General features: G+C 43.0%; 1 protein-coding gene across 3 annotated transcripts in view; it reads right to left on the reverse strand.

Annotated features, from left to right (window-relative positions):
• Window positions 1-904: 904 nt before the first annotated feature.
• The window catches only part of STAC (SH3 and cysteine rich domain), a 102,521-nt gene continuing 77,382 nt past the window's right edge, over window positions 905-26,043 (reverse strand). For 2 of the 3 annotated variants that reach the window (XM_060162400.1, XM_060162398.1), the window contains exons 9-11: window positions 10,766-10,817; window positions 10,534-10,671; window positions 905-2,663 (exon numbers count right to left, since the gene is read on the reverse strand). In XM_060162400.1, the coding sequence (XP_060018383.1) occupies window positions 2,565-2,663; window positions 10,534-10,671; window positions 10,766-10,817 (289 nt within the window). In that variant the 3' untranslated portion in view covers window positions 905-2,564. The remainder of the gene's footprint in view (window positions 2,664-10,533; window positions 10,672-10,765; window positions 10,818-26,043) is intronic. The other variant, XM_060162401.1, reaches the window with a different exon arrangement.

Genomic DNA, 26,043 nt, shown 5'->3' on the forward strand with positions numbered 1-26,043 from the left:
TTTTCTCCTTTCTAACGCTGGCTCAAATTACAAAGTCCCTGTTCCAGTTATCTATTTTTGTGTAACAAATTACTCCCAAACTTAGTGACTTAAAAAACATATTTATCTTGCTCATAAATCTTACACTTGGGCATGGCTCAGCCAGATGATTGCTGCTCTGTGATGTCTGCGTTGTTCTCAGCTGCAGAAATGTGTGGTCTCACACTGGTTTCTCTCCAGCATTGTGGCCTCAGCGTAGATAAACTCACATGGCGGCTCAGGGTTCCAAGGGGGGAGTGTTCCAAGAGATCAAGGCAGAAGCTTCAGGGAGTTTTTTTCACCTAGCCACGGATATCATGGAGAATCACTTCTGCTGCAGTCTACTGGCCACGTAAGACCAGCACAGATTCAATGTGGGAGGGGCCTAAACAAAGTCAAGAATGTCAGGAAGCAGGGATCATTGAGGGGATCACCTTGGAGCCTGGCTACCGTAGCCTCTTTCTGTTCAACTTTGAAAGGAAACTGATTTTTTTAAAAAAATTAATTTATTGATTTTTGCTGTGTTGGGTCTTCGTTTCTTGTGCGAGGGCTTTCTCTAGTTGTGGCAAGCGGGGGCCACTCTTCATCGTGGTGCACGGGCCTCTCACTATCGCAGCCTCTCTTGTTGCGGAGCACAGGCTCCAGACGTGCAGGCTCAGTAGTTGTGGCTCACGGGCCTACTTGTTCTGCAGCATATGGGATCCTCCCAGACCAGGGCTCGAACCCGTGTCCCCTGCATTAGCAGGCAGATTCTCAACGACTGCACCACCAGAGAAGCCCAAAACTGAGTTTTTAAAATGCAGATTAAATTTGCATAGGATGTAACAAAACTGTACCCAAAAGCTTTAGTGGATATTCCAACAGAAAGAAGAGATCAGGACACATGTTTTCTATGCTCTTTCCAGCCATTGTGTTGTCTTTATTAAATGGAATATTGAATTAGAGGCAAAGAGTGTTTGTATTCTGGTGTTCCATTTTATGGAATGGCAGTCATGTTATCCACCCTGGCTCTCAAAGAATCCATCTTGATTCTGTACACTCAGTTTTGCATGTTGTATCAGAGAGGGAGGAAATTCTGGATGCTGGCTTTAAAATGAGAGTAAGGCATCCACACTACTGTGAAACCAGCAGCCATCCCGTCTCAGCTCCCAACTTCACACTGAGCAGTAACAAAAGAAATAAACGGAGACTAATGATGCTTTGGTTTGGGAAATAATGCTTACATGCACAGGATGCATCCACTTAAGTCTTTTAAAAACCAATTGTTCTAATGATTTTATTGCTCCGTAACAAAATAAACCAAACCGACATTAATTCGAAGGTCATTGTGAATTGAAGTTTAACTGCATTAATGACTGATAAGATGCAAGTTTGAATGCTAGGAGGAGGCTTGAGGAGGAAGGCATCACAGTATATTGCATTCTTGTAAACATTAGTACAAATACAGAGTAACAGAGATTCCTCTAGTTGATGCTAAACAGGCCCCAAGTTCCTCTGTTTTCAGAGGGATGAAGCATTAAGGATTATTTTCCACTTTATATCTGCTGGGGCATAATATTCTGCCCTAAAGAAGAATGGATTCCTATTTGGCTACTTTTCTCCTAAGATGCTGTTTTTGGTTCTCCTCCATGTTTCTGGTTCCCTGCGAGGTGGGCTCAAACTCCCTTCAAAAGGGAGTCCTACAGGATGGCAGGAGGGGAAACCGTCCCCAGACAGAGGATGTCAAATGAAGATGAAGCACTCATGGAGACTTTTTTCCACACTCACTTCCCCAGCTCCATCTCCTTGGGGAAAGGACTTCATAATTGAAAGGGCTGTATAATCGTAAATAACTAAGAGCTCTTTGCCCCACCATACCCCACTGGGCCCACTGTTTCCTTCCATGTCTCGTATCCTGCCTCCGTCACCTTTGTCAGTAACTAGAGTAGCCGGAGGGACTGCCTGACAGCAATTTTGGGGCAGATCAGGTCTTTGCAGTTGGTGCCACATCAACTTATCCCTCACATCTAACGCAGGCCACCAGGACTTATTCGGAGGCCAGAGAGACAGCTCGATCACAGTGAGGGGCTTGTGGGGAGTACTGGGGGCTAGGAAGTAGGGCTTCCTGATGCTCTGCAGAGAGACTGCTGGGGGCTTAGATGTGATGATGCTGATTGGTCGGTACTGGGGACAAAGGTCTGGAACCAGAATCACACTTGGCTACGTGGATCTGAGCCTCAACTGGGGCCACTCCACAGACTGGAGCATCCTCCAGCGGGTCAACTGACACCACATGGACAGGGAGGGAGTTGAGTCCTGGGGGATGGCGGTGGCTACTCGGCTCTGCTGGCCGACTCTCTCAGCCTCACCCCCATCTTTGGGCAGCCTGGATGTGCTGTGGGATGCGCCTCCTGCCTTGCGGCTGTTCCCCCACAGTCTCAGATTCTTGAGTCTTGTCTCACTGTTTCCTGGGTGGCGGGTCAGCGCGGCAGCCCCTCTGGGTTAACACAGTGTGAGGTGAGGCATCACCGCAGTTTGCCGACTGCAAAAGGAGGAGGGGCCAGCAATCAGATGTCTTCTAGAACGTCGAAGGGGACCAGACCTCTCTTCTTTCCACTGAGGACTCTGATAAAGCCGTCTTGTTCTTCTTCAGAAGTCACACAGATCTGGAAAAAAGGAAGAAAAAAAGAAATGTGTCAATGGGAAAGAAGCTAGAACCTGCAGCTTGAATCACCGCTGGTTGAAGTCAGTGGAACACCAAATTGGAAAAGGGAGACTGGTTTAGGGAAACCGTGGCTCGGTGAGAAAAATATTTGATAAGAAATTAAGCAGCACCCTGGGTTTGGAACTAGGTCCAGGCGTTGAATGTTTTCTGAGATTCAGCTTTACGAATGAGGATCAGTAAAGCAGGATTGATGATTCTGTGTCCCCCTGAAGAGTCCTATGAGGACAGAATGAGATAATGCTTATCACAGAGCCTAGCATGCGGCACGCAACAAGTCCTCAATATATTATTTTAAAATCCAAAATAATGGCTACCATTTAGCAGGCTCCTGTCATATGCCTGGAAGTTTATACATATAATGTCAGGAAGTCAAAGGAAGCTATTTCATTCTTGGTCACAAGAAAATAGATGCTATCATCTTGCATATTCCAGAGTAAGACCACCTATGCTGGACTTAAAAAAGGAGGTGGTTAAAATCCATTTGGGTATTTTGTCATTCACCACTAACAGGCCATTGAAGGGCGTGTAAGGGTGGCTGTGGCCAGCTGTAAATGAGAAGCAGTTCTGAAGGGCTGTCAGCGTGCTGTGAGTTTCTCCTGCTGAACCTGCTTCCAAGGGTGGTGAGTTTTGTCTTTGGTTGGACTGCCTAGAAACAGAGCCTGAGACAGGAATCCCTGTGCAAGTGACTTGCTGTGGGAGTGCTCTCGGGAGGTGGGACATGAGGGAAGCAGGATGGGGCAGGAGAAGGAGCTGGCAAGGGTGTGGTCTCAGCTGGAGGTGAACCTCAGCCTGATCCCACAGCGGGCGCTGTAGCGTTAACTGTGTCATAGGATTGACCCACTTTCAAGCAAGGGGTCTGGCATTTTGGACCCCACATTAGTCCTTGGTCACTGGCTGCTGACCTGCGGAGTGAGAGCGTAACTCTGGTGAGGCAGCTTTGGTTCCACCAAGGGGTATTCGCTGGAAAAGGGGCAGCTATGAGTTGTTAGTCGCTGACATAGCAACTGGAAGATGGGTGCACACGCCTAGTGAAGGGGATGTAGGCAGGGCACCAGCAGAAACCAATAGAGCGGGTTCTTCTTTTACACAGAATAAGGAGCTTTGTGATTAAGTATTAGGATACTTAAAGAGCTTGATTTGTGACTCCTGAGGCTTGGGGCACACAATGGACTGGTATCTGATTCATGTTTCAGAAATCTACCACCTGCCGGTTAAGTGCCCCTCTTGGCTCAGTTCCATTTTAGTCCTATCTGGCTAAAGTCCTTCAGTCTAACCCACTTCCGGGAGCGCATACGCTAATAATGTCTAAGGTTTCCCCCTGCATTGCCTCCAAGCTCGTTAACATTTAAATATGCTGCCACTTATAGCAGAAGAACAGTCATTTTATTTAAAAAGATTTCTTGCCTAGCATTCTTAGACTCAGTTTTCCCCTCAAAATACCTGTGAAAATATAGGGAGTTGGAGGTGGGGAAGAAATGTCAAAATACTGAACGCCCAGACTGACAACCATTCCAGAAGCTGAAATTTCCGTAAGACCTTTGGAGCTGAGCTCAACTGATGACAGAAGCAAGTTGTGCTGCTGGACCAAGGATAAATCTACCAGCCTAAAAGATGACGCAGACCTTGTTGGTTGATATCAACAGTCATTACTGCCCCCTTCCCATGCAGCAGAGTCCGGACTTTTGTTCTGTTGTCTATCCTTAACCCCGCAGGACTCAGGTAAATCCTAATTGGTCCAAGTCTGTTTCTACCCTCCTTGCTAATGAGTCTTAGTGGTTCCCATGGGACTCAGTTCCAGCCAATGAAACAGGATGGAATATCTGCTCGGAAACTTCTGGGAAGAGTTGCTTTCCTCTTAAAAGAGATGCACTAGGAAGAAAACCTCTTTCTTTTTCTGGCAAGGATTCCTGGAGTGGCTGCAGCCATCTGTGACCACTAGGGGAGGTGGCTAACATTTCAAGCATAGCAGAACAGAGGGGTGGAGGAATCTAGATCCCTCTCCCATTCAAGCTGCGGAATTACGAATACAAGAACTGCCCTGTATCCAGACATCTTATTATATGAGTAAAATATACCTTTTGCAGTTGACTCAATTGGAGTTTTGTGACTTGAGATACGTATTAGTTCACTTCTGCTGTCATAAATTACCAGAAATGAGTGGCTTTCAACAACACAATCTATTATATCACAGTTCTCTAAATCCTATGGCTGGTGGGCTTGGCCAGTTTTCTCTGCTCTGGGTTTCACAAGGCCAATACCAGGGAGTCAGTAGCGTCCTATTCCTTTCTTTCTCTTCTATTTCTCTAGGAGAGAATCCAATTCCAGGCTCATTTAGGTTGTTGCCGAATTCAGTTACTTGTAGTTGTAGGACTGAGGTCCCTGTTTCCTTGCTGGCTGTCAGCCAAGGGTCCTTCTCAGCTTCTAGAAGCCACCTGAATTCCCTGACTTGTGGCCCCTTCCTACAGCTTCAAATCCAACAAGGGTGGGTTGAGTCCTTCTCACACTTAATCTCTTTCTGACCTGCCCTTCTGCCTCATCTCTCTTCTGCCCTCTTTTGCTGCATCTCTCTTTCTCCAGCCAGCTACATTTCACTGCTTTTAAGGGCACAAATGATTAGATTTGGCCAATGTAGACAATCCAGGCTATCTCCCTGTCACGTGGTCCATAACCTGCAATATAATCACATCTGCAAATTTGCTTTTACATAGGAAACAAATCCAAACAAATCTGAATTTGTTTCCTATGGTGGCTATAACAAATTACCATAAATTTTGTAGATTTAAACAACACAAATTTATTATCTTGCAGTCTTGGAGATCAGAGTCCCCAAATCAGGGTGTCATTAGGTCTGTGTTCCTTCCAGAGGATCTAAGAGAGAATCTGTTTCCTTACCTTCAGCTTCTAGAGGCCACCTGCATTCCTTGGCTCATGGTCCCTTCCTGCATCTTCAAAGCCAGCAGCACAGCATCTTCAAATCCCTCTCTTTCTTCCTCTCTACTTCTACTGTCACATCTCCTCTGACTAGGACCCTCCTGTCTGCCTCTTATAAGGACCCCTGTGATTACATTAGGTTTACGTGGGAACCTACTTAACTTAAAGAAAACCTGCTGTAGAGGAAAGCAGGCTGATTGAGAAGAAAATACTACAAGGAAATAAACACTAAATTAAGATCAATGTTAGAAGTGATGAAAGCCTGAATCAAACTTCAGAAAATTAAAGTGAAGTGCGGGACTATCTTGAAACATTCTCCTAGGAAGAAGTGAAGTGATAAAGTGGGAAGCAATAAAGAGATTAAAACCATAAGGGAAATATGATAAAACAGAGATAATTCAACTGAAGCATTATTAAGTTCCTGAAGGAAGAAGCATTAAGATCAAAAGGCAAAGGACCAACTGGGGGAAACGCTGGCCACACATGATAGATCAGGTGCAAATATTTTTAAAGGATAGAAAACTTTTTCAGTAGTGTAAGGAAACAAGAAAGTACACAGATTATTCATAAAAGAAATACAAATGTGTTAAAATGTCAACCTCTCTAAGCATCCAGGAAATGAGGATTAACATGAAATATTATTCACTTATCAAAACAACAGATATCATTTTGTATGATATGCAAATATGTAAAAAAATAGTAATGTTCAGTTCTGGCGAGGATGTGGTAACCTGAATATTTTCATAAACAGCTGATGTGGGTGTAAACTGGCACAAATGTTTGGGAGGCAATTTGGCAGTATGTATCAAGAACTGTGAAAACTGTTTATCTGTTTTCCTGTAAATTCTAAAGCATATCCTAAAGAAGTAATCAGAGTTATAAAAAACAATCTAGGTTTAGAGGTGTTCATTGCAGTTATCCATAATAATTTTTTAAAAGCTCTGAATATCCAATCATAGAGGAAAACGTAATGCATTCTTGTACACCTACACTAGGGGTTGGAAAAATTTTTCTGTAAAGGACTAAATAGGAAACATTTGCAGGCCACGTGGTCTCCACTGCAATGACTCAACCCAGCTGTTGCGGTGTGAAAGCAGCCGCGGGCAATGCAGGCAATACATAGATGAATGAGTGCAGCAGTGTTCTAATAAAGTTTACTTTAAAAACAGGGCCAGACTGATCCATTGGTTATAGTTTCCCAACCTCAGATCTACATGATGATATGTTATACAACTGCTAAACCATGTGTGTGTTTTTTTTTTTTTTTTTTTTTTGCAGTACGCGGGCCTCTCAGCGCTGTGGCCTCTCCCGCTGCAGAGCACAGAAGCACAGGCTCAGAGGCCATGGCTCACGGGCCCAGCCGCTCCACGGCATGTGGGATCTTCCCGGACCGGGGCACTAACCTGTGTCTCCTGCATCGGCAGGCGGACTCTCAACCACTGCGCCACCAGGGAAGCCCAAACCATGTGTTTTGATAAACATTTAGTAACTAAGTTTAAAAAACAGTTGGGAAACTAAATATAATATGATATCAAAATAAGAATTAGAAGAAAAGTCTGGTGGGAAATAACATAAAAGTAATTATGTCGATTGATGGCTGAATTACCTGTGATCTTTATTTTCTTCTTTGTAATTTTTGAGGATATTTTCCAAATTTTCTCCACAATAAAAGCATTTTAGTTTTATTAATCTAAAAATGATTTATCCATTTTTCTTTAAAGCTTTTATAGAACACAAGAATCAATTAAAATAGTTCTCTAGGGATGACAGAACTATGGATGAATTAAAACATAGTTTTATGGTGTTTAAGTTGATTTAATAAGGATAGTTTTTAAATTTCAAAAATGAAGAAAACATACTCGTGTCCATGCAAACTCTAGGTGTGTTCACAACAAAAAGATAACTTAATTCTATCTGCAGCAAAAGTTCTGTGAAAAAATAATGTAATAATTGTGAGACAAATTAACCCCAGAGGCAGAAATTTCATCAAAGAAATGCATTACATTTGTTTTCAGGATTTAATTTCTTCTACTTCCCTGCTAATGACCATTTGTCTCTTTATATTTTTAGAGTTTAAATATCATGCTATTTTCTGATGTTTACTAGGTACTTTTAGGTGGCACTGGCCACTGTAGATGGATTTCCCGGTTAGGCTTTTCTCTGAATGATGACGGCAGCAAGGGTAATGACCCCGTTCAGCACCCACGGTGGTCAGGCACTGTGCTGACTCTTTACACAGGGGATACATGTAACTTTCACCTCCACGTCAAGAGATCGATGCTACTATGCCAATTTTACAGATGAGAACATTGACCTTCAGAGATGACTTTGTCAAAATCACACAGGATATAGATCCATTTCTGTATGACACTGGAATCTGTGTTTTGCTACTACATTAGACTCCCCTCAATCAACAAGCATGGTTTGAATTTTTACACGTAAAATAATTTAAGACACTAAAGTGGAGACAAATTTAAAATTTCTTCTCAATAATAGATTTTTAAAATGGAATTTTCTTTCAGGGGGCTGATATTTTCCAAAAATTGGTACACACATTGATGACAAAGATCGAAAACAGAGATTTGTATAGGAGTAAAGAGATCTCAGTGCCTTTTGTTGACCCATATGTAATTGGAAATAAAAATGCCTTTAGGGTTTCCCTGGTGGCGCAGTGGTTGAGAGTCCGCCTGCCGATGCAGGGGACACGGGTTTGTGCCCTGGTCTGGGAAACTCCCACATGCCGCGGAGCGGCTGAGCCCGTGAGCCATGTCCGCTGAGCCTGCGCATCTGGAGCCTGTGCTTCGCAACGGGAGAGGCCACAACAGTGAGAAGCCCGAGTACCACAAAAAAATTAAAAAAATAATGCCTTCAGTTGCCAAAGAACTACTATAGGGCTTAAAAGTGAAAAATGGAAATGAAGGTCATTCTCAAATCTTAGCTTTGATCGGAGCACCTGGGACGTCTGTAAAAAAAGGCTGATTCCCTGCCTTTGCCCTGAAAGTTTCTGCTTCAGCAGGTGTGGGATGGAGTTAGAAATCTGCATTTTCAGGGACTTCCCTGGTGGCACAGTGGTTAAGAATCCGCCTGCCAATGCAGGGGACACGGGTTCAAGCCCTGAACTGGGAGGGTCCCACATGCCGTGGAGCAAATAAGCCTGTGCACCACTACTTCTGAGCCTGCGCTTTAGGGCCTGTGAGCCACAACTACTGAGCCCGCGGGCTGCAACTACTGAAGCCCGTGAGCCTAGACCCTGTGCTCCACAAGAGAAGCCACTGCAATGAGAAGTCCGCACACCGCAACGAAGTGTAGCCCCTGCTCGCCGCAACTAGAGAAAACCTGCGCGCAGCAACGAAGACCCAACACAGCCAAAAATAAAATGAATTAAAAAAAAAAAAGAAATCTGCATTTTCGGCAAGCTCCCAGGTGATTCTGATTCACATGATGCAAAGACCACACCTTAGAAATACCAGGCTAGACAAATACCAGGGTTATAGCCCTTTCCTAAACAATTATGGGTAGATTCATACGGTTCCAGGTTCAGGCCAAAATGCTGTGTTGTGTCTCGAGTGTGTCTGATTAAAGATGGTGGGTTGTTTGTCTCACCCCCACCCCGGCAGGTTGTCAGTTCAACCATGAGAGTGGAGAATGTGAGCTCATTCCCAGAAGAAATTTTTTTCGGGGGGAATGCGGCCAAGGGATTGGTAGAAGTCTTTGAGCAGCTGTTCTGCTTCTGGAAATTGATCAACTGAAGCAAATTTTAACTTGCCTTCTGTTTTCACTGATTTGTATTTTAATAACGTAAAACAATGTTTAATCTCAAATGGGGAAGCAAAAGATTATTCTGAGAAAAAAAATCAAACAAGCTAGCAAAATTATGTAATAATGCTTTGCCAATAAAGATGAACATCCTTCCCGAATGTATTACACTCAAAAGACTTTCCAGATTTTGTAACAGGAAGGATACAGTGGGTAATCCTGGAGAAGTTTGAAACACTGGTGTGGAATCCAGCTGGGAAATGTCCCGTTTGCTTTGTGGGATGTTTATGGCATTAGAGATGGGGTCTCAGTCTGATAAGGGTGATTCCATTGCCTGGAATCAAGAATGACTCAGTAGGGCTTCTGTATGAGGAAGAATTTGTTTCCAAGGGCCCTTCTGGTCCTAGGACACTTGCCCTGAGGACACTTGCTTCCCGGGGAACCAAACTATGCAAAAGGCAATTTACATTCTGTTTGTTCCACATTGTCCAGGGCACATGGCTCAGTGGAAGGCACTGACTTGAAGCTTGCAGACCTATCTTTAAGTTCCAGCCTGGACACTTACCAAGTTTTTGCCCCTTGAGCAAGGTACCTGACCTCTATGAACCTTTGTTTCCTCATTTATAGGGCATGTATAGAACTTCAAAACACTGTAGGTATATAAGCTCTATAAATAATATATAATCTATATGTTTGGTTCCCAGGGAAGGCAAGTGAGCTTCCTAACACTTTGGTTTTGCATGTTTAGATCCTCCTACACTAATATCATTGGACTAAGAATATCTTTTCTCAGTCCAATACTTCGCTTGTGACTCCACTCATTCAGACTTACATGTACTGCTATTTGTCAAAATGAGTTACTCTGGGGCTTCCCTGGTGGCGCAGTGGTTGAGAGTCCGCCTGCCGATGCAGGGGACACGGGTTCGTGCCCCGGTCCGGGAAGATCCCACGTGCCGCGGAGCGGCTGGGCCTGTGAGCCATGGCCGCTGAGCCTGTGCGTCCAGAGCCTGTGCTCCGCAATGGGAGAGGCCACAACAGTGAGAGGCCCGCGTGCCGCAAAAAAAAAAAAAAATGAGTTACTCCGTTTTGGTCATACTTGGTATGTGTTTGTGTGCTTTACTCACCTGATTCTCTTTCAGTGTTATCTGCCCCTGTTCCTTACACCCAATGAAGGTTCTAACACATTTAAAAATCTTCTCATTTTGTTGTACTCTCTGAACAAAGTTGGCTGGAAAGAAGCCAATCCTGTCTTGAATTTTCCCCTGAAAGGAAAAAGGAGGCATGCATCCACAATTGTAGCATTCATTGTGATTATATTTACCAAATGACTTTTCTTCAAGAAAAAGCAATACTTACTTTCCACCAGTCTTCATTGGAGTCCTCTAGGAGAGTAATCATGTCTCCTGGCCTAAAATGAAGAATGAATGAGTTGGGTGGGGAAGTAGAGGGGGTGAAAGAGAAAAAGATGGTCCTTTAAAGTCAGAAGTGGTAGCTTTTCACTTACACAAATAATCCTAAAATAAATAGGACTAAAATAAACATGACTTTTACCTGTTCTTCCCACCCATGAAAGTAGCTTTGTTAGATACTGAAAGCAAGTGTAATTTCTGTGCTGTATTTTAAAAATAATCTTAAGCTTTATTTTTATATTATACATAGATGATCATCTTTGCAAATTTTTTTAGAAAAAAATTCTAAAATTTGGAAGTCTAAAATATGAAAACTGGAGTTTTTTCATATTCTGCCCCATAATCCTCCTCCCATTGCCCAGAGGTGACCACTGTGAGTGGTTTCCTGTGCCTCCTTCTGGACCCTTTTTCATGCACTGACATTTATATAGAGATATAGATGTATTTGGCTGTTTCTTTTGTTTACTAATGACATCTGGAATGAGACATTATCTTTATTATCAGCTATGTCTTCTCAGTACCTTCTTGAAACCATTTTTACTTAGTTCTACTTCCCTTGTCTGCCACCTTTTATGTAGGTATAATCTGGAATTTTGTTTTAGACTTGTGTGTGTGTCTGTTATATCCTTCATCAAGAATTACTTGGTTTAACTGAAGAATTACATAATGTTTTTGCTCTTGGTATTGTTGTAGATATGGTGATTATTTGCCACTTCTTATTGGACTTTCACATCCACGTGTATGTGTGTGTGTGTGTATGTGTCTTTTCATTCCTTCTTCTCTGCACGTAATGACACTTTTACAATCTGAAGATTGTACTCTTTTTCAACTTGGGAAAATCTTGTCTATCTTTTTCACTGTTTTCTCCCATTCATTTTTCTCTCTTCTTTCTTCCTGGAATTTCTATGCAACACATGTTGGACCTGCTGGATCAATCATCTATATCTTTTGTCTCTCTTACACATTTTCTGTCTTAAAAAAAGACTCTGGGGCTTCTCTGGTGGCGCAGTGGTTGAGAGTCTGCCTGCCAATGCAGGGGACACAGGTTCGTACCCCGGTCCGGGAGGATCCCACATGCCGCATGAGTGGCTGGGCCCGTGAGCCATGGCTGCTGAGCCCGCGCGTCCGGAGCCTGTGCTCCACAATGGGAGAGGCCATAACAGTGAGAGGCCCGAGTACCGCAAAAAAAAAAAAAAAGACTCTGTTTGGGACTTCCCTGGTGGTCCAGTGGTAAAGAATCTGCCACAACTAGAGAGAAGCCCGCACGCCGCAATGAAGAGCTCGTGCACTGCAAGGAAAGATCCCGGATGCCGCAACTAAGACCCGATGCAGCCAAAAAACACAACAATAACAACCCCTACCCGCCCCAAAAGAACAACTCTGTTCTAAAATTTTTCTCAATTTAATCTTCCTAATTGCTTAATGGGCTTGTCTCTTCTAATATTTATTATAATACTGAGAATTAAAAAAAAATTGAATTTTCAAGCATTCTGTATTATTTTCTGAAAGTTTCCTTTTAACGTTTGTCACTTTATGTTATGGATGGAATAGTATGATGGATCTTTCTGAGGATATTATTATATATTTAGAACAATATTTCTCCCCTTTATTGAATGATTTGTTTCCACTAGGATTAGTTAGCCTGTTCTTTATCATACCACTTTACTTCTCCTTCTTATCAAGGTATTTTCTCCAACACCTGTTTCTCGGCTGTCTCTTTATATTCATGACTGAAATCAGAGGGTATGAATCACTGGGCAAGTTTCTCTGCTATCACATACATCTGTATCTGCAGTGTATGAGGGTCAATTTCAGGCTCTGCTTAAGAGAGCAGGGTGTGTCAGTCGACGCATCTCATCTTTGGATGCTTGAGAGTATAGCAGACAAGCAGTCTGGAGCCTCCTACCACCATCCCAATGGCTAAAACAAGGGCAGCTTTCTTAACCCCAGGGAGGGAGAAGGTTAGATTATTTTCCTCCAAGTAGAGCTATCTTTTCCTTCCCTCCTGCTCTCTAGAAGCTCTGGAGGTCCAGAATTATCTCAACACAATTCTTTTTCTTTCTCAGTCTTTCATGCCCACACAGGAGCTCTTCTTGGGCAGGGGTTCCCTTTCTTTAGAGTACAGGTAATGGTTTAATTCTAGAGTCAAACACCACCATTGCTGCCTATTTCTCATTCTAAGTAGTAACACGGTGTTATGAACACTGTTGGGACTCTGTATCAGTTATATATTGCTATGGTAATGCTGTGTAACAAACAGCCCCCAAACCTCAAAGACTCACTCACATTCTTGGGTGTTGGCTGCTGGCTGGGATGACTAGGGTGATTTTGCCTTATTCCATGTTTCTCATACCCCAGAAGGTCAGTTGGGATTTTCATGGCATTGCCAGGGCAGCAAATGGAAACGTGAAAAACACATAAGATCTCTATGGCCTAGGCTCAGAACTGACACATTTTCATTTCTGCCTCATTTTATTGGGCAAAGCAACTCTGCAGTGAGAGGAACTGTAAAGTCTCATGGCAAAGGGTATGGATACAGGGTTGGTGAAGAATTGGGGCCATTAATACAATTCAGTCACCAAGACACCATCATGCTCTTTAATGAACCTGTTGTGAATTCAGTGTCTCTTTTGTGCTCTTACATTTAAACTTGTTTTTTTTCTTGAGCATCCTTTGGTCTCTGGTCATCTGCCTTGTTCTCTATTTGCTGTAGTCTCCCAGGAAACTCCTGAGATTTTTTTGGTCTCTGATAGTGTTATTTCTTATTTTCTAGTACTATGATGGATGTATTCTTTAAAAAATATATTTTCTGACATTTTAAGGGATTGGAGCAAGAAGGGAAGTAGATTTGTGTGCTCCTTTTGCTATTCTGGTTCAATCTCCTCTGCTGTCATTTTCAATTTTCAGTTAATATCTATCTTCTTAGGGGATTCCAAATATAACAGGCTTGTTGCACCTGAAGCATTAAACACAACGGGCATTTTGGTATTTCAACAGTCACAGTATCATGCTGATGCCACAGAAAGTGAGAAGGCTGAAAATCACTCTTTTCTCAGGTGAGGGATTTAATTAAGCAGCAAGGATAAAAGTCAATGTAGAAAAGTCCTTCTAGCTCCAGCAGATTTTATTTAGCCTAGTAACCTAAGAAACCATGTGTTAAACTACATTGACTTTGCTGATGGCTCGGTAGAAATTGTAAGTAGGGAATCAAGGTTGGAAGAGGCGACTTTTCCTAAGGGTGTAAAACAGCGCTGCCTGAATCCAGCTTCTATTTTTATGGTCTAGAGAGTCAGTCTTCACCGTGCCCAGATGTGGACAGTCCCTGAGCCCATGACCTATGTTAACTAAACCACACATTAGGATAAGGCACTCATTGGAATACTAGCTATAATTTTATGAGAAAGACTAGACATCCAGACATCCTGACATCCTGACAGTGTGATGGAGTTTCTGTCTTTTCCTATAAAAGAGCACTGCCAGCATCTAAAATTCCTTGGTAAGTGAGGAGAATTACATTCATCCTTTTATCCTTTGTTGTTTTGTTTACCCACTCATTCAACAGATATTACAGAACACTGACTCTGAAAGAGTGATTTTACTAGGCACTGGGTATACTTTGGTTAGTAAAGTCCTCACTGGAGCTAATATTCTAGTGAGAATGATAGATAACAAGCAAATGCATAATTAAACTTTTAATAAATATAGAATGTGTATATATAACTAATAAATATATATGAAGGAAATAAACAGGATGCAGTCATAAAGAATAAGAGTGGACCCCTAATGATATTATTTAAATACTCTAGTCATCAGGCAGAGACAGCTAATGTCTCTTTTTCAGTTTGGGGAGGATCTTGCTCTAGGGCGGCACTTGAATCCAAGACAACAACTCTCTAACATCTGGGCAAGCACACATGTGGCTTGTGGGATTTCTACTGCCCTCTTGCCTCTGCCTGGCATTTTTCTCTTCTCTTCCCAGCATTCTTCCCCACTGAGGCTGCTTTAGATCCTTTCCCGCACTGAGCTCCAGGCAGTTGATCTGAGTAGGCATGCAAGGTAAAATCACTCTGTGTAATATAAGGTTTTTAATTAATTTTTAAAAATATGACTTGACCAGTTTTGAAACTCTGGCAAGAGATTGGTCAGTTCCTCCTTAAACATCTGATTAAATCAACACCCACACCACTTCCCTCATGAGGCTGGGATGCTCCGGGGCACTATGTACCAGCCCCATCCCTAAATGCCCTGGGGCCAGGTACCAGACAGCTAGGGACAGCCTCTGCACCCTGGAGCCTATGAAATTATTCAAATTAGCTAACCCACAGGAAGCCTGGGAAACCTCACTAATCCCAGCTGCTGACCATACATAAGCTGCCCCTACAGCTCCAGCTGCTGTTACCCTGACTCCCTGGTCGGCCAGTGTGGCCCTGTGTGGCAGCCCTTTACTCTCAACTGTGAATTCTCTTCTAACCTGTTCTCAACTTAGTTCTCTTCTCCTACCTGTGGTGTCAGAGTGCCATGTCCTGCCATCAAAGAACTAAGTCAACACTCTGCCTACCTGCTGTACATAGGAAGAGCCTTGCCATCGATCCTGGAGGAATGGAGGCCTAATGCTTAAAATTCTCCTTCCCTTGGTTGGTCCTAGGATGGACACTGCCAGCGCATGACTCTCTGCCTCTAGCTGTTTCATGCCTCTGTGGCTGACCAGGCCCCTTTCCATGAAACAGTTCTTTCTTATTTCACATTATCACACTCCAGGCATGTTAGAAGAAAGTCCTGCTCTGGTCTAACAGCTATTTTCTTTCTTCCAGGTGACTTTATGTTCCTGATCCATTATATATCGATTTTATAATTTAACTCTGTATTTCCAAATCTTGTAGATGAACTCATCAGGCTCCCCAATACTGAAAAAAGCGTACTTTTGCTTAATTCAACCAATCAGAGCATCCTAAGTTCAGGTAAAAATTCTGCTGTATTGTAACCCAGAATTTTATACATTGATAAAAAGTACAATGCTCTTCAGACACAACACAAGCATGAGCCTCCTACTTGGAGCAGATAGATCAGAACACCGCAGCTGGCCTTTTCTTTTTGTTTGTTCAGTACAATTGGTCTTAAACCCAGAGGAAAATTTTCAGGTTGGTTATGTCATGATTCATGGAACATCTTGAAATGAAGAGGGAACTGTGGGCTATCAGTAGGAGTAGGAATAAAATAACAAAGCTAACTACAGAATCATGGCTTCATGGTGAGGAAGACAGAGGGTGTGTGTGTGTGTGTGTGTGTGTGTGTGTGTGTGTGTGTGTGTTTATGTGCATGTGCATGTGAGCCTGATGGTTGCTATCTGGGGTCACTTCCAGAAGTCCTCTGCCTCCCTCATTTCTCGATTTTCCACTTGGACACAGAACCCGTCTCGCCCTCAATCAAGTAAACTGGTTTCAGGGACTCAGAGGGCACAGTGTACGTGGAGCGTATGAATGATGCAAGCGAGCCTGGCCATCTACAGGGAACTCTTCTGCAAGGTGTTATGAAGATGGTTGAGTCTTTCATGGGTGGGAGCTCCTGGAGGGTGGATTGTGAGCTGTCCTGAGGCCCCCCATCCAGCCTCTCTCCAGTTCCCACATAGAGCACAGATTCCTAGGGGTGGAGATAACTGACACCCTTCCGATGGTCACTGCTTCCGAGAAATACCTTCTCCACTGTCTGAGACAACCTGAGACCTCAGCTCGGCCCTCCTATGGGAAGCCCATGGACAAGGCAGGATGCTCTGGGCCTTCTTTGCTTTCATAATGTTTTGGATATACTGAATATTTGGGACAACAAAGGAAATTTGTCTTTCTTTATCCCTCCATCTTTGTCTATTGAGCTGAAGGAAATTACATGGCATTCAAGTATTTTTTGAATGCTTATGACACGTTAGGTCTTGGGTGTGCACTCAGGGTACCAAGATGAAAGGATTAGTCTATGCATCAGTTTTCTTATCTGTCAGGTGAAGATAATAATTGTACCCACCTCACTTTTTTTGAGGATTAAATGAGTTAATACTTGTGAAGCACGTTTAGATAAGCCCACAAGAGATGGTGGCTATTATGGTTGCTAAGACATAGTTATTGCCATCAAGATGTTGGTGATCTCAAAGGGGAAAGACATGTAAACTGGTAGCTTATAGTGCCATTGCTAACTGAGAAGAAATATGCTCGAGGGGCACAAACATGTGTGGAATTGACCCAAACAAAAATCGCAAACATACATGCCTCTTTGAGACTCAGCTACCTCAGTTATATTTACACAATTACAAACTATGCATTATATCTGTATATCCATCTCTATACAGTGAACTATATTTACTTGGCAAAATTGCTATGTGAATTAAATGAGAATGCATATGCGGAAGTCTTCAGCACTGTGGCTGATATACAATAAAGGCTTAAAAATTCTAATTTCCTCCTAAAAATGCAATTTTTCACTGGGAAATGAGATTTAGTAATCAGTACTTGTGTCCCCTTAGGTTCTGGCAGGGACAGTTCCTTAATGTGATAGCCTTTGACCTCTTAAGTGGCTTCCGACACTGAAGTTTGATGTGATTCGGAGTTTTGGAAAAGTGTTTCCCTCTCTTTATGCCCCCACCCCTCATCTCTTTTGCCCCTTAACTCCAGGTAGTGACCACAAAGGTGTGGCAGGGCCCGGGGTGGAGTGAGGATTCTACCACGCAGGTGGCTGATTGCAGGGGAGATGATGGAATGGTTGAGGGGCTCCCACACAGCCTGGAGGGGACGGCAATGTTCACTGAATGAAGTGCGCATCACCAGTAGCATTTTCACACAAGTAAGAAGGTCAAGAGAGACTTTACCACTTATAGGCAGGTTTGATTCCACCACTAACTCCACTAGATCCGGCTGATTCTTGTACCACCCAAACTTTGTGAAAACTCCTTGGAATTGCCCATTTTACTCTGCAACTATTTGGGGATTTTTTTTTTATTTCTTAACACTTTCCCATTCATTAGGCAAAAAGGACCCCCAAATCAAGCTTACAATCAACCATGGTCACTGGGCCCAAACAGATCTCCTGGAGAAACCAAGACAAGGGGAATAAAAAAGGGGCCAGCCAAACTGTCCCATTAATTTTAGATGTACTGCTTAATTTTTCACTAGACCCATTTCTCAATTTCTATAATCCTGGTCCGGAGCCTTTTATAGTCTCAGCACATGGATCGGTATAACAAGGAACTCCTGAACTCTGTAGTTTGATTTTGTCTTAAGCCTGGCATCCATAAGACTGCCTGCACCTTCTCAAGTCCAGAGACCAGCTCAGAGAAAAAGCATGCAGCTAAAGGGCCATTTGGATGGGATTTGGTAAATGTTCCTGAACTGTCATGGATCACGCTCTCCAGAACCTAATTGAAAAAGGCATTTGAGTGAGAGGGAGGCTCCTAAACACATTAGTGACATTCAGGAAGATCTGGGTTTCTTGACATAGTGCAGCATCAGAGCATAATATGCACCAGAGACTTTCCTCAAATAGCCTTAATTGCATTTTGATGTCCTGGCGACTGTGAAGATGATTTTTAAATCAAATTGGTACATAAGAATTACGTTTAGTTTTAATTAAGTTGATGCATTTGCCAAGCAGTAATGTACTTAGAGAATGGAAACGAGACATCAAGAGTCTTATTTTGTCTTACCCTGTCTCAAGGGCTCTCCTTTTCTTATCTTATGGAGGGTTTATAAAAACCTTACAGAGTGAAGCATATTACCAAATAAAAAGCCCCAATGCAGACCAGTGTACTGAGCATTGGCTGAGGGTCAGGAAACCTGCATTTTGGGTTGGCCACGGGCACACTACGCATCTTTGGAGAAGTCTGATAGGTCACAGTTGCTCTCAAATATAGCAGGTAATCAGAATCCAGAGAAACACTTAACCATACAGATTTCCAAGTGGATCTGACTCTCTAGACCTGGGTGCAGCCCAGGAGTCTCTATTTTAATAACGTTCTCCAGGAGATTCTTAAGGATTGGAACACGTGGTTTAACCATCCTAACCATAATTTTCTCTGTAAGATACTACTTGCTTGAATAACCCCACAGATTTGTTAAAAGAATGCAAGGGGCTGTCAGGGACAATTTGGAAGACTTTGAAATGGGCAAAACCGATGACTGATCTGGTGTCCTGTGTGGTATGCCCTTCTGGGTCACCTCCCCCTTTCAATGTCTTTGAGCTATTGCACATCTCTGCAATAATGCAAATGATCCTTATCTATAGAAATGCAAGTGAATTGTGTCTGGCAGAATGTAGTCAATTACTACTGTGAATATCGACCAGTTTTGCATCTATTTGGAAATTCACATCAGCACTCCTAATTGCCTATATATGGGTGCTGTGTGAATTCTCCTTTGTACTGGTTCTCTCATTCATTAATGATTCAAATTAAATTTCTGACATGTGCTCATTTTATAATTGTATAACAGCTGTGATTTTATCTTAATTTTTAAAAATAATCCTTGACCGGGAGTGACTTTTCATGAACCCACTCTATAGATCACAAGCTTCCTGTTCTTTCGAACCAGGCTTAATAATCCAAATAGATTTATAAGGAGTGATGTGAGTGGCCAAAATGGGAGAAATTAATGCATTATCTGAATCTGTTGATTAATATAAATTGTCAACCTTATCAGAGAGGAAACCTACCACAGTCAATGTAGGGTGGAAAGTTTCAGGTGGGAGAAAGACAAGTGGACTGAGAATCAGCCTCCCTGTGTAACTGCTCCGAGCCTCCACTTTCTACTTGTGAGTTCTTGGACTTGGTTCTCCCTCCCTCCCCTCAAAAGGGTAAAGGACCATAAACTGTCTCATTGGAATATGAACTAAACAGCTAGGTGTCCATTTGCTATGCTTGGACACCTAGTCCATTCGCTAGACTGGGAGGAAGGTAAGAATCTAAATATGTTTCTGCGATGAATTTCCACTTCTTTTGTAATGGGGTTTGCAATTGGCTCGCATTTGGCACCTCTTAAAATAATTCTCTTGTTCTATAGTTTAACTTATTCTTCCGTTATCCTTTCCTCCCTGGAAAGAGAGAATAGAATGACTGCTCACTATCTAAGCCACACAGGCACCCATGTCCCCTCTATCTGGAAGCCTTGGCTAGGCTGTGATGCCACCTCCTTGAAAAGCCTTCCCTGGCTTCCCAAGGCTGCTTCAATGCCTTCTTTTTTTTTTTTTTTTTTAAGATTAAATGAAATGATGTATTGTAAAGAACTTGATACATAGTAGATGCTCCCTAAATATTAGTTTTCTTTCTCTCTTCCTTTTAAGTTTTGGGTCACAATCCTATTCTGCAGTGGGATGATGTGGTTAGAAGCACTGATTCTTCCTAGGTGACGCTTCAATGCCTTCTTGAGGTGCAGTAGCAGCATCCTGGACTACATCCCCGCCCACAAGACCTCACATTGGAGGTACTTTCTTGTCTAGGGCTCTCAGCCTTATGGCCACTGGAACTCTTTGAGAACAGGGCCTGTGAACTGTTCACCCTGCAGAGAGTACATGCTCATTCACCACGTGATGAGTGGTGGGTAGATGAAACAAATCCTGGAAACAGCCATACAAGGGTTAAAATCCCTTTTAACCTGATTTTAAGTGGTGCTTGCAATAAATCAGGAAGAGGTGAATTCAGGCCATCCCATCTCCAGAGGTTCTTGTGAATATTAGCTAATGAGACAACCGGTTGCTTGGCTTTGTTCAGACTTACCCATGGAAAAATCCAGGACTCACTGCTTCCAAGAAAGAATCTGGCAACTCAAGACTCTAAATCAGTAATCTAACTTGGAGTTACAAAAGAAGATATGTTTTTCTTTTAAGGCCCCCAAATTTAGGTGTTCTGACACACACACATGGAGTGGCAATTAATTTGTACCTCCCTTAATATTTAATAATATTCGAACAGCAGTTTCCCCAGTCCCCCTCTTGGCCCATAAGAATTATTTTCCTCTCTTTTTTTCCCCCTTATGAAACACAGCCATTATCATATAAATCTGTCTGGGGACAAATAATAAAAATGAAAATGATTTAGATGTGGAAAACCAAAAGGGATTCTTTGGAATAGGTATGGTCACTAAAATATGTATTTGAACCTTGGAGTCTTTTATTTATTCTAGATCTTTTATTTCAGAGTCGCTACCGTGTTTTAGGGGTTTGTGCTTACTCAAAGTTTTTTACATCTGCTGATTATTTAAATGGTATGTCGACTTGGCAAAGCCACTAAAGTTATTCTTATTGATTTTAAAAAGATGCATTGGTGTGAATAATAACTGATATCTCCATGAATGTTTTGCAGACTTCTGAACCCAGAAGCAGTGAGGGTAATGAGGCTGGTTACAGTGTAAATGTGGAGGGCAGGATTTACCTTCATCAAAAGGCTAAGCATGGGTTATCAAGCTTTTGCTAATATGTGTGTGTAAAAGTGTAAAAATGCAGGTGTATCTGAGTGTGCGCATGTATGTGTGTGAGTGTGTGACTGTGTGTGTTTGTGTGTATCTGACTGTGAGTGTGTGGGAGTGTATGTACATATGTGATGTGTCACACACATACACACTTGGCCAGAATGATTGACACATGACCTTTGTGAATTCACAAGGCAGTGTAGCATGATAATGAAGTCAGTCCTGATTATAATGGGGTTCTCCAGTTTGTATTTCAACTAGCATTTTAAAAAGCTTTGCTCATGAATTAAGCTGGCATTCCATAAAGTGTAATTTTCAGGACTCCTCAAAAACCTGAGAGTAAGGGTTTTTGGAGGAAATTGTCTAAGACCCTTAATGACAGAAAGTTATCTACTATACATGCTCATTACACTTAGACAGAGGAACCCGGGTGCCTCTTTAACGTTATGAGACCTCAAATCAACAGCAACGGTCTGGAGAGCCCTGCATGATGGCATCACAACTTGTGTATCAGTGGTGAAATTCCATACCTAGAGCATGTCATGTCAGCAACCACAAAACCTACTCAGAAGATGAGGGACAGGGTGTCACAGCATCCTTATCACCAGACCAATTAGATAAAGTCTCCTTGGATGTGCTCAAAGGCGAGACAGAAACTTAAACTGTGTTTTTTCTACTATATATCTTTAGGGTAATTGATCAGAAGACCAGGAAATAAAACATATTGTGAAATGATGCAAATTATGAAGAGAAGGTATCTAAAATATATTGTGTGGGCTTCCCTGGTGATGCAGTGGTTAAGAAGCTGCCTGCCAGTGCAGGGGACACAGGTTCGAGCCCTGGTCCGGGAGGATCCCCCATGCCACAGAGCAACTAAGCCCGTGCACCCCAACTACTGAGCCTGTGCTCTAAAGCCTGTGAGCCACAACTACTGAAGCCCGCGTGCCTAGAGCCCGTGCTCTGCAACAAGAGAAGCCACCGCAAGGTAAAGCCCGTGCACCGCAATGAAGAGTAGCCCCCGCTCGCTGCAACTAGAGAAAGCCCGTGCGCAGCAAGGAAGACCCAACGCAGCCAGAAAAAAAAAATATATATATTGTGCACCTCACTCTGTCCTGGGCATGAAATCTCACTGTTTTTTTTTTTACATTATCTCGTTAAATACTCTGTCTCCCTAGGAAGGAGAAAACGGAGGCTGCAAGAGATTAAACAGTTTGCTCAAACTGATGTAGCAAGCATGTGTCAGAGGTGGAAGGCAGTCCCAGGTAGGACTCTTAGACACTGCTCCTTTCTGCCCTATGCCCTTGTTCTCTCCCGCTCTCTGCCCATGACGGTGGGAAGATTATCACGATCTGAAAGCTCCAGAGATTTGGGGAGGTAATAGCAGATGAATTTATGAAGGAAGTTTGCCCTGAAACTGTAGCGAAGCTGACTGTGTGAAGCCTCTGCCTTTAGACAGTGTTTGGAGACCAGTGATGGGACCACAGAAATTCTAAGAGGAGTACTTCTGCCCTAAGAATAAGGAGGTAGCACTCTGGGTTCCTCCTCTCTAAGGCTCACTCCTCCATGCCCAAACTGCATTTGGCTTAGCAGGGCTTCTGCCAAATTGTCTTAAACTCCTGTTCTTTGTGAATACGCCTATGGGCTACTTTTGGTCTCTTTTTCTACAGTTTCTTCTGGACAAATCATATTCATCCTGGGCTCAAAGCCCATCTCCTCCAGGAAACAGGTCCTGGTTAAACCCTCTGAGCTGGGTTTGCTTCCTCTTTTATAGTTTCCATTATGTTATCATGGACTTTCTTTGCCCACTAATTGTATATGCCAGGCACGACATCGGTTCATTCATTTAATCTCCACAATACTCATTCATTCATTCATGAAATATTTATTAAGCATCTGCTATATCTCAAGAACTGTACTACACTCCAGGGACAGAACGGTTCGCAGATACAGACTCATTCTCACGGGCTTTACAAGGGAGATAGAAGTTAACCAAGTAACTCAAGAAATAATAGATACAAGATGAGATACAAGATGAGAAATAATAGATACAAGATGAGATAGAAGTTAACCAAGTAACTCAAGAAATAATAGATACAAGATGAGATACAAGATACTTTGACGAAAAGAAATATGGTGTCACGAAAGTATGTAACAGAGGATCTCATCACCCAGGTTGTGCTTATCAAGAAAGACTGCACCAAGGAAGAGAAATCAGAGCTGAGATCTAGCGGGTGCATAACAGTCAACTGGAAGCAGGTGTGTGTGTGTGTGTGTGTGAGATGGTGGTGGTGGTGGTGCGTGGCTAGGAGGCTGAGGCGAGAGGAGGAGTAGACTGCAGGAAGAAAAAGTCCTTGGCAGGTGAGAGTGTGGTCCTTTTGGGGAACAGAATATGGAGCAGAGAGGTGAGGGGAACAATGGTGCAAGACAAAGCAGAGAAGTCATCAGGGATGAGACTGTATGGGTCCCAGAGGTCCCTGTAAGTATGCTGGTCTTGACCCAAGGAAGTGGGAGGACATTAGAGAGTTTTAAACAAAGATTTGAGTGTCATGAGCAGATCTAAGGCAGGCACAATGATTATCTCCTTTCCCAAGTGTAGAAGCAGAGGCTCAGAAGGCTTGTGGAACTTTCTCAGGCTTCATGGGGGTCACACAGCTAAGTGAGTGGCTTGGCTAGGGCTTAAATCCAGGTCAAGTGATGCCCACACTCTTTATTCCTTAACATTCAGTGAATCCATGTCATATGTCCTTCTTTCTCTCTCACTTCTTAAGTCTGAAAAGGAAGCATCTACCTCTGGAGTATGAACAGAACTGATTGGAACCAATATTATTAAGCTCCTACCATGTTATCTTATTTGATCACAGCCATCCTACGAGGGCAGGGCTTATTATTACTATTTTCAAGATGAGAAAACAGAGGTTCAGAAAGTTAGGTAAGATGCCCTATTGTCAGAAAATAGAGATGAGAATGGTATTTTGTTAAAAGGATTTTTTCTACCGCATGGTTTAAGGAGAAAAAGATAATTCACAAAGCACCAGTTCATTCAAGGAATGATACTAAATCCCCGAAGCATCGCCTTACACGTTCTAAATCAAGAGCTTGGCTTTTAAAATGGGAACCTACAATCTCTTTACAAAAAAAATGAGTATGATTTATCACTCCAATCTTGCAGTCTATGTAACGCAGACATTTCACTTCTGGGAGTGAACAGTCCCGGTTTGCCTCGAAGCAGACTGTAAACGTTTGATTCGTGACCAGACAACTTGACTTTTAAAGGCCTGTAACCGACTAACCAAAGCACAAAAACTTACGACCACCGCCAGGCAGCTAGACTTTACTCCTCAGTACCCCAGTAATAGTCTAGATTTCTCTGGAGTTATTTTTTCCATCTGACGACTTCGGAACAATCTTCTAATACAAAACTGTGGGATCTGCATAAAGGGGAGTTGTTAAATTTTAAATTCTAGACACCCAAATGATAATCTCAAGAAGGACCCAGTATACTATTTATTGCAAAGTAAATATAAGTCACCCTTGTCTTCATCAGCAGATAGTTAATGTGGACTGTCAGTTGAGGGCAAGGCACCACCTCAGCGATGAATTCTAGGCAAGCTCTACCTAGCAGAGTTTGCTGTATCTTTGATGGAATAGGGCTTCACCTGACAAATGCCATCTCATCCTGCTGCACCTAAGCCAGGCTGTTTAGGTAATGTTTACAACTCCAGCCAGTGAGTCCAGCATGGTGATTCTTCCTCAAGGATGGAGAACATTCAGATGTACAATAACCTAACTGTCTGAAGGAACCTAAGGAGCTAGGAACCAGGCCTGAACTCTGCCCTGGAAAGGTCCAAGAATCAACTGGAAGCAGACCACAGACGGATAATGAAAACTGACCTTGGGTGTGAGCGGGGGCGTTCCCAGACTCCTGCGGGACACCCACATCTGCTACGGAGTCCCACTGGGTGTTGCACCAGGAGGGGCAGCTGAGCTGCCAGCGTTGACCCCGGTGGCATATGGGCCCCAGGAAACAGGGTCTAAATGGAGGTTTTTGGTAGCTCTCTCCTTTTAAGGGGTTTTGGGGAAAGTGGAAGAGAAGGCTGATTTCACTGAGGAGGAACTATATTCAGGCAGAAGCCAGAGGGACCACGCCGGGGAAATGGCACAGATCTGAGATGCGGAAACGTTCAAAGAGCTCCAGGGTGGAGACAAGGCGTTCATCTTCAGGGATGATCGGTGACTGATAACTTGACCTACACGGCATTTGGACAAGTGGAGTCCGCCATAAAAATGGAGGCTATTTCCCTAATACTCTGACATTTAAGTGGTCTTCTGTGCTGATTTCTCTCTCCATGCTCTTCAGAAGAGGAAAGAACCCATCTCTAAGGGCCCATTTGGCTACAAAAGCAGCCCTTTGTATCCTGCTCCAGGACTGTAAAACACCAAAGCCTTCTCCTGAGATTACTTGTGTTTTGGGTCATAAATGGAGGGAAGGAGTGAATTCTTTTCTTTGAGATAAGCCAGTGAACGCGACATTGCAAACACCTCACTGACTACCAGTTCCTGAGTGTTTACCATGATGGTGCTGTATGTTTTAGGAACCTTATTCATTTCACCCTCACAAGTGCCTTAAGGGGAAAAGGTCATTATTATTCGTTTATAAGTAAGGAAACCAGAGTAATGAGATGTTCAGACACTGCTTAAGGTCACACAGCAAGTAGGGTGTGAACACAGGACTGACTGCAGTCACACCACCCCTGAAACGCGAAGAGACTGTGGTCCAGAGAAGGAT

Source organism: Lagenorhynchus albirostris, chromosome 10, assembly GCF_949774975.1.
Source record: "Lagenorhynchus albirostris chromosome 10, mLagAlb1.1, whole genome shotgun sequence".
Taxonomy (NCBI): domain Eukaryota; kingdom Metazoa; phylum Chordata; class Mammalia; order Artiodactyla; family Delphinidae; genus Lagenorhynchus; species Lagenorhynchus albirostris.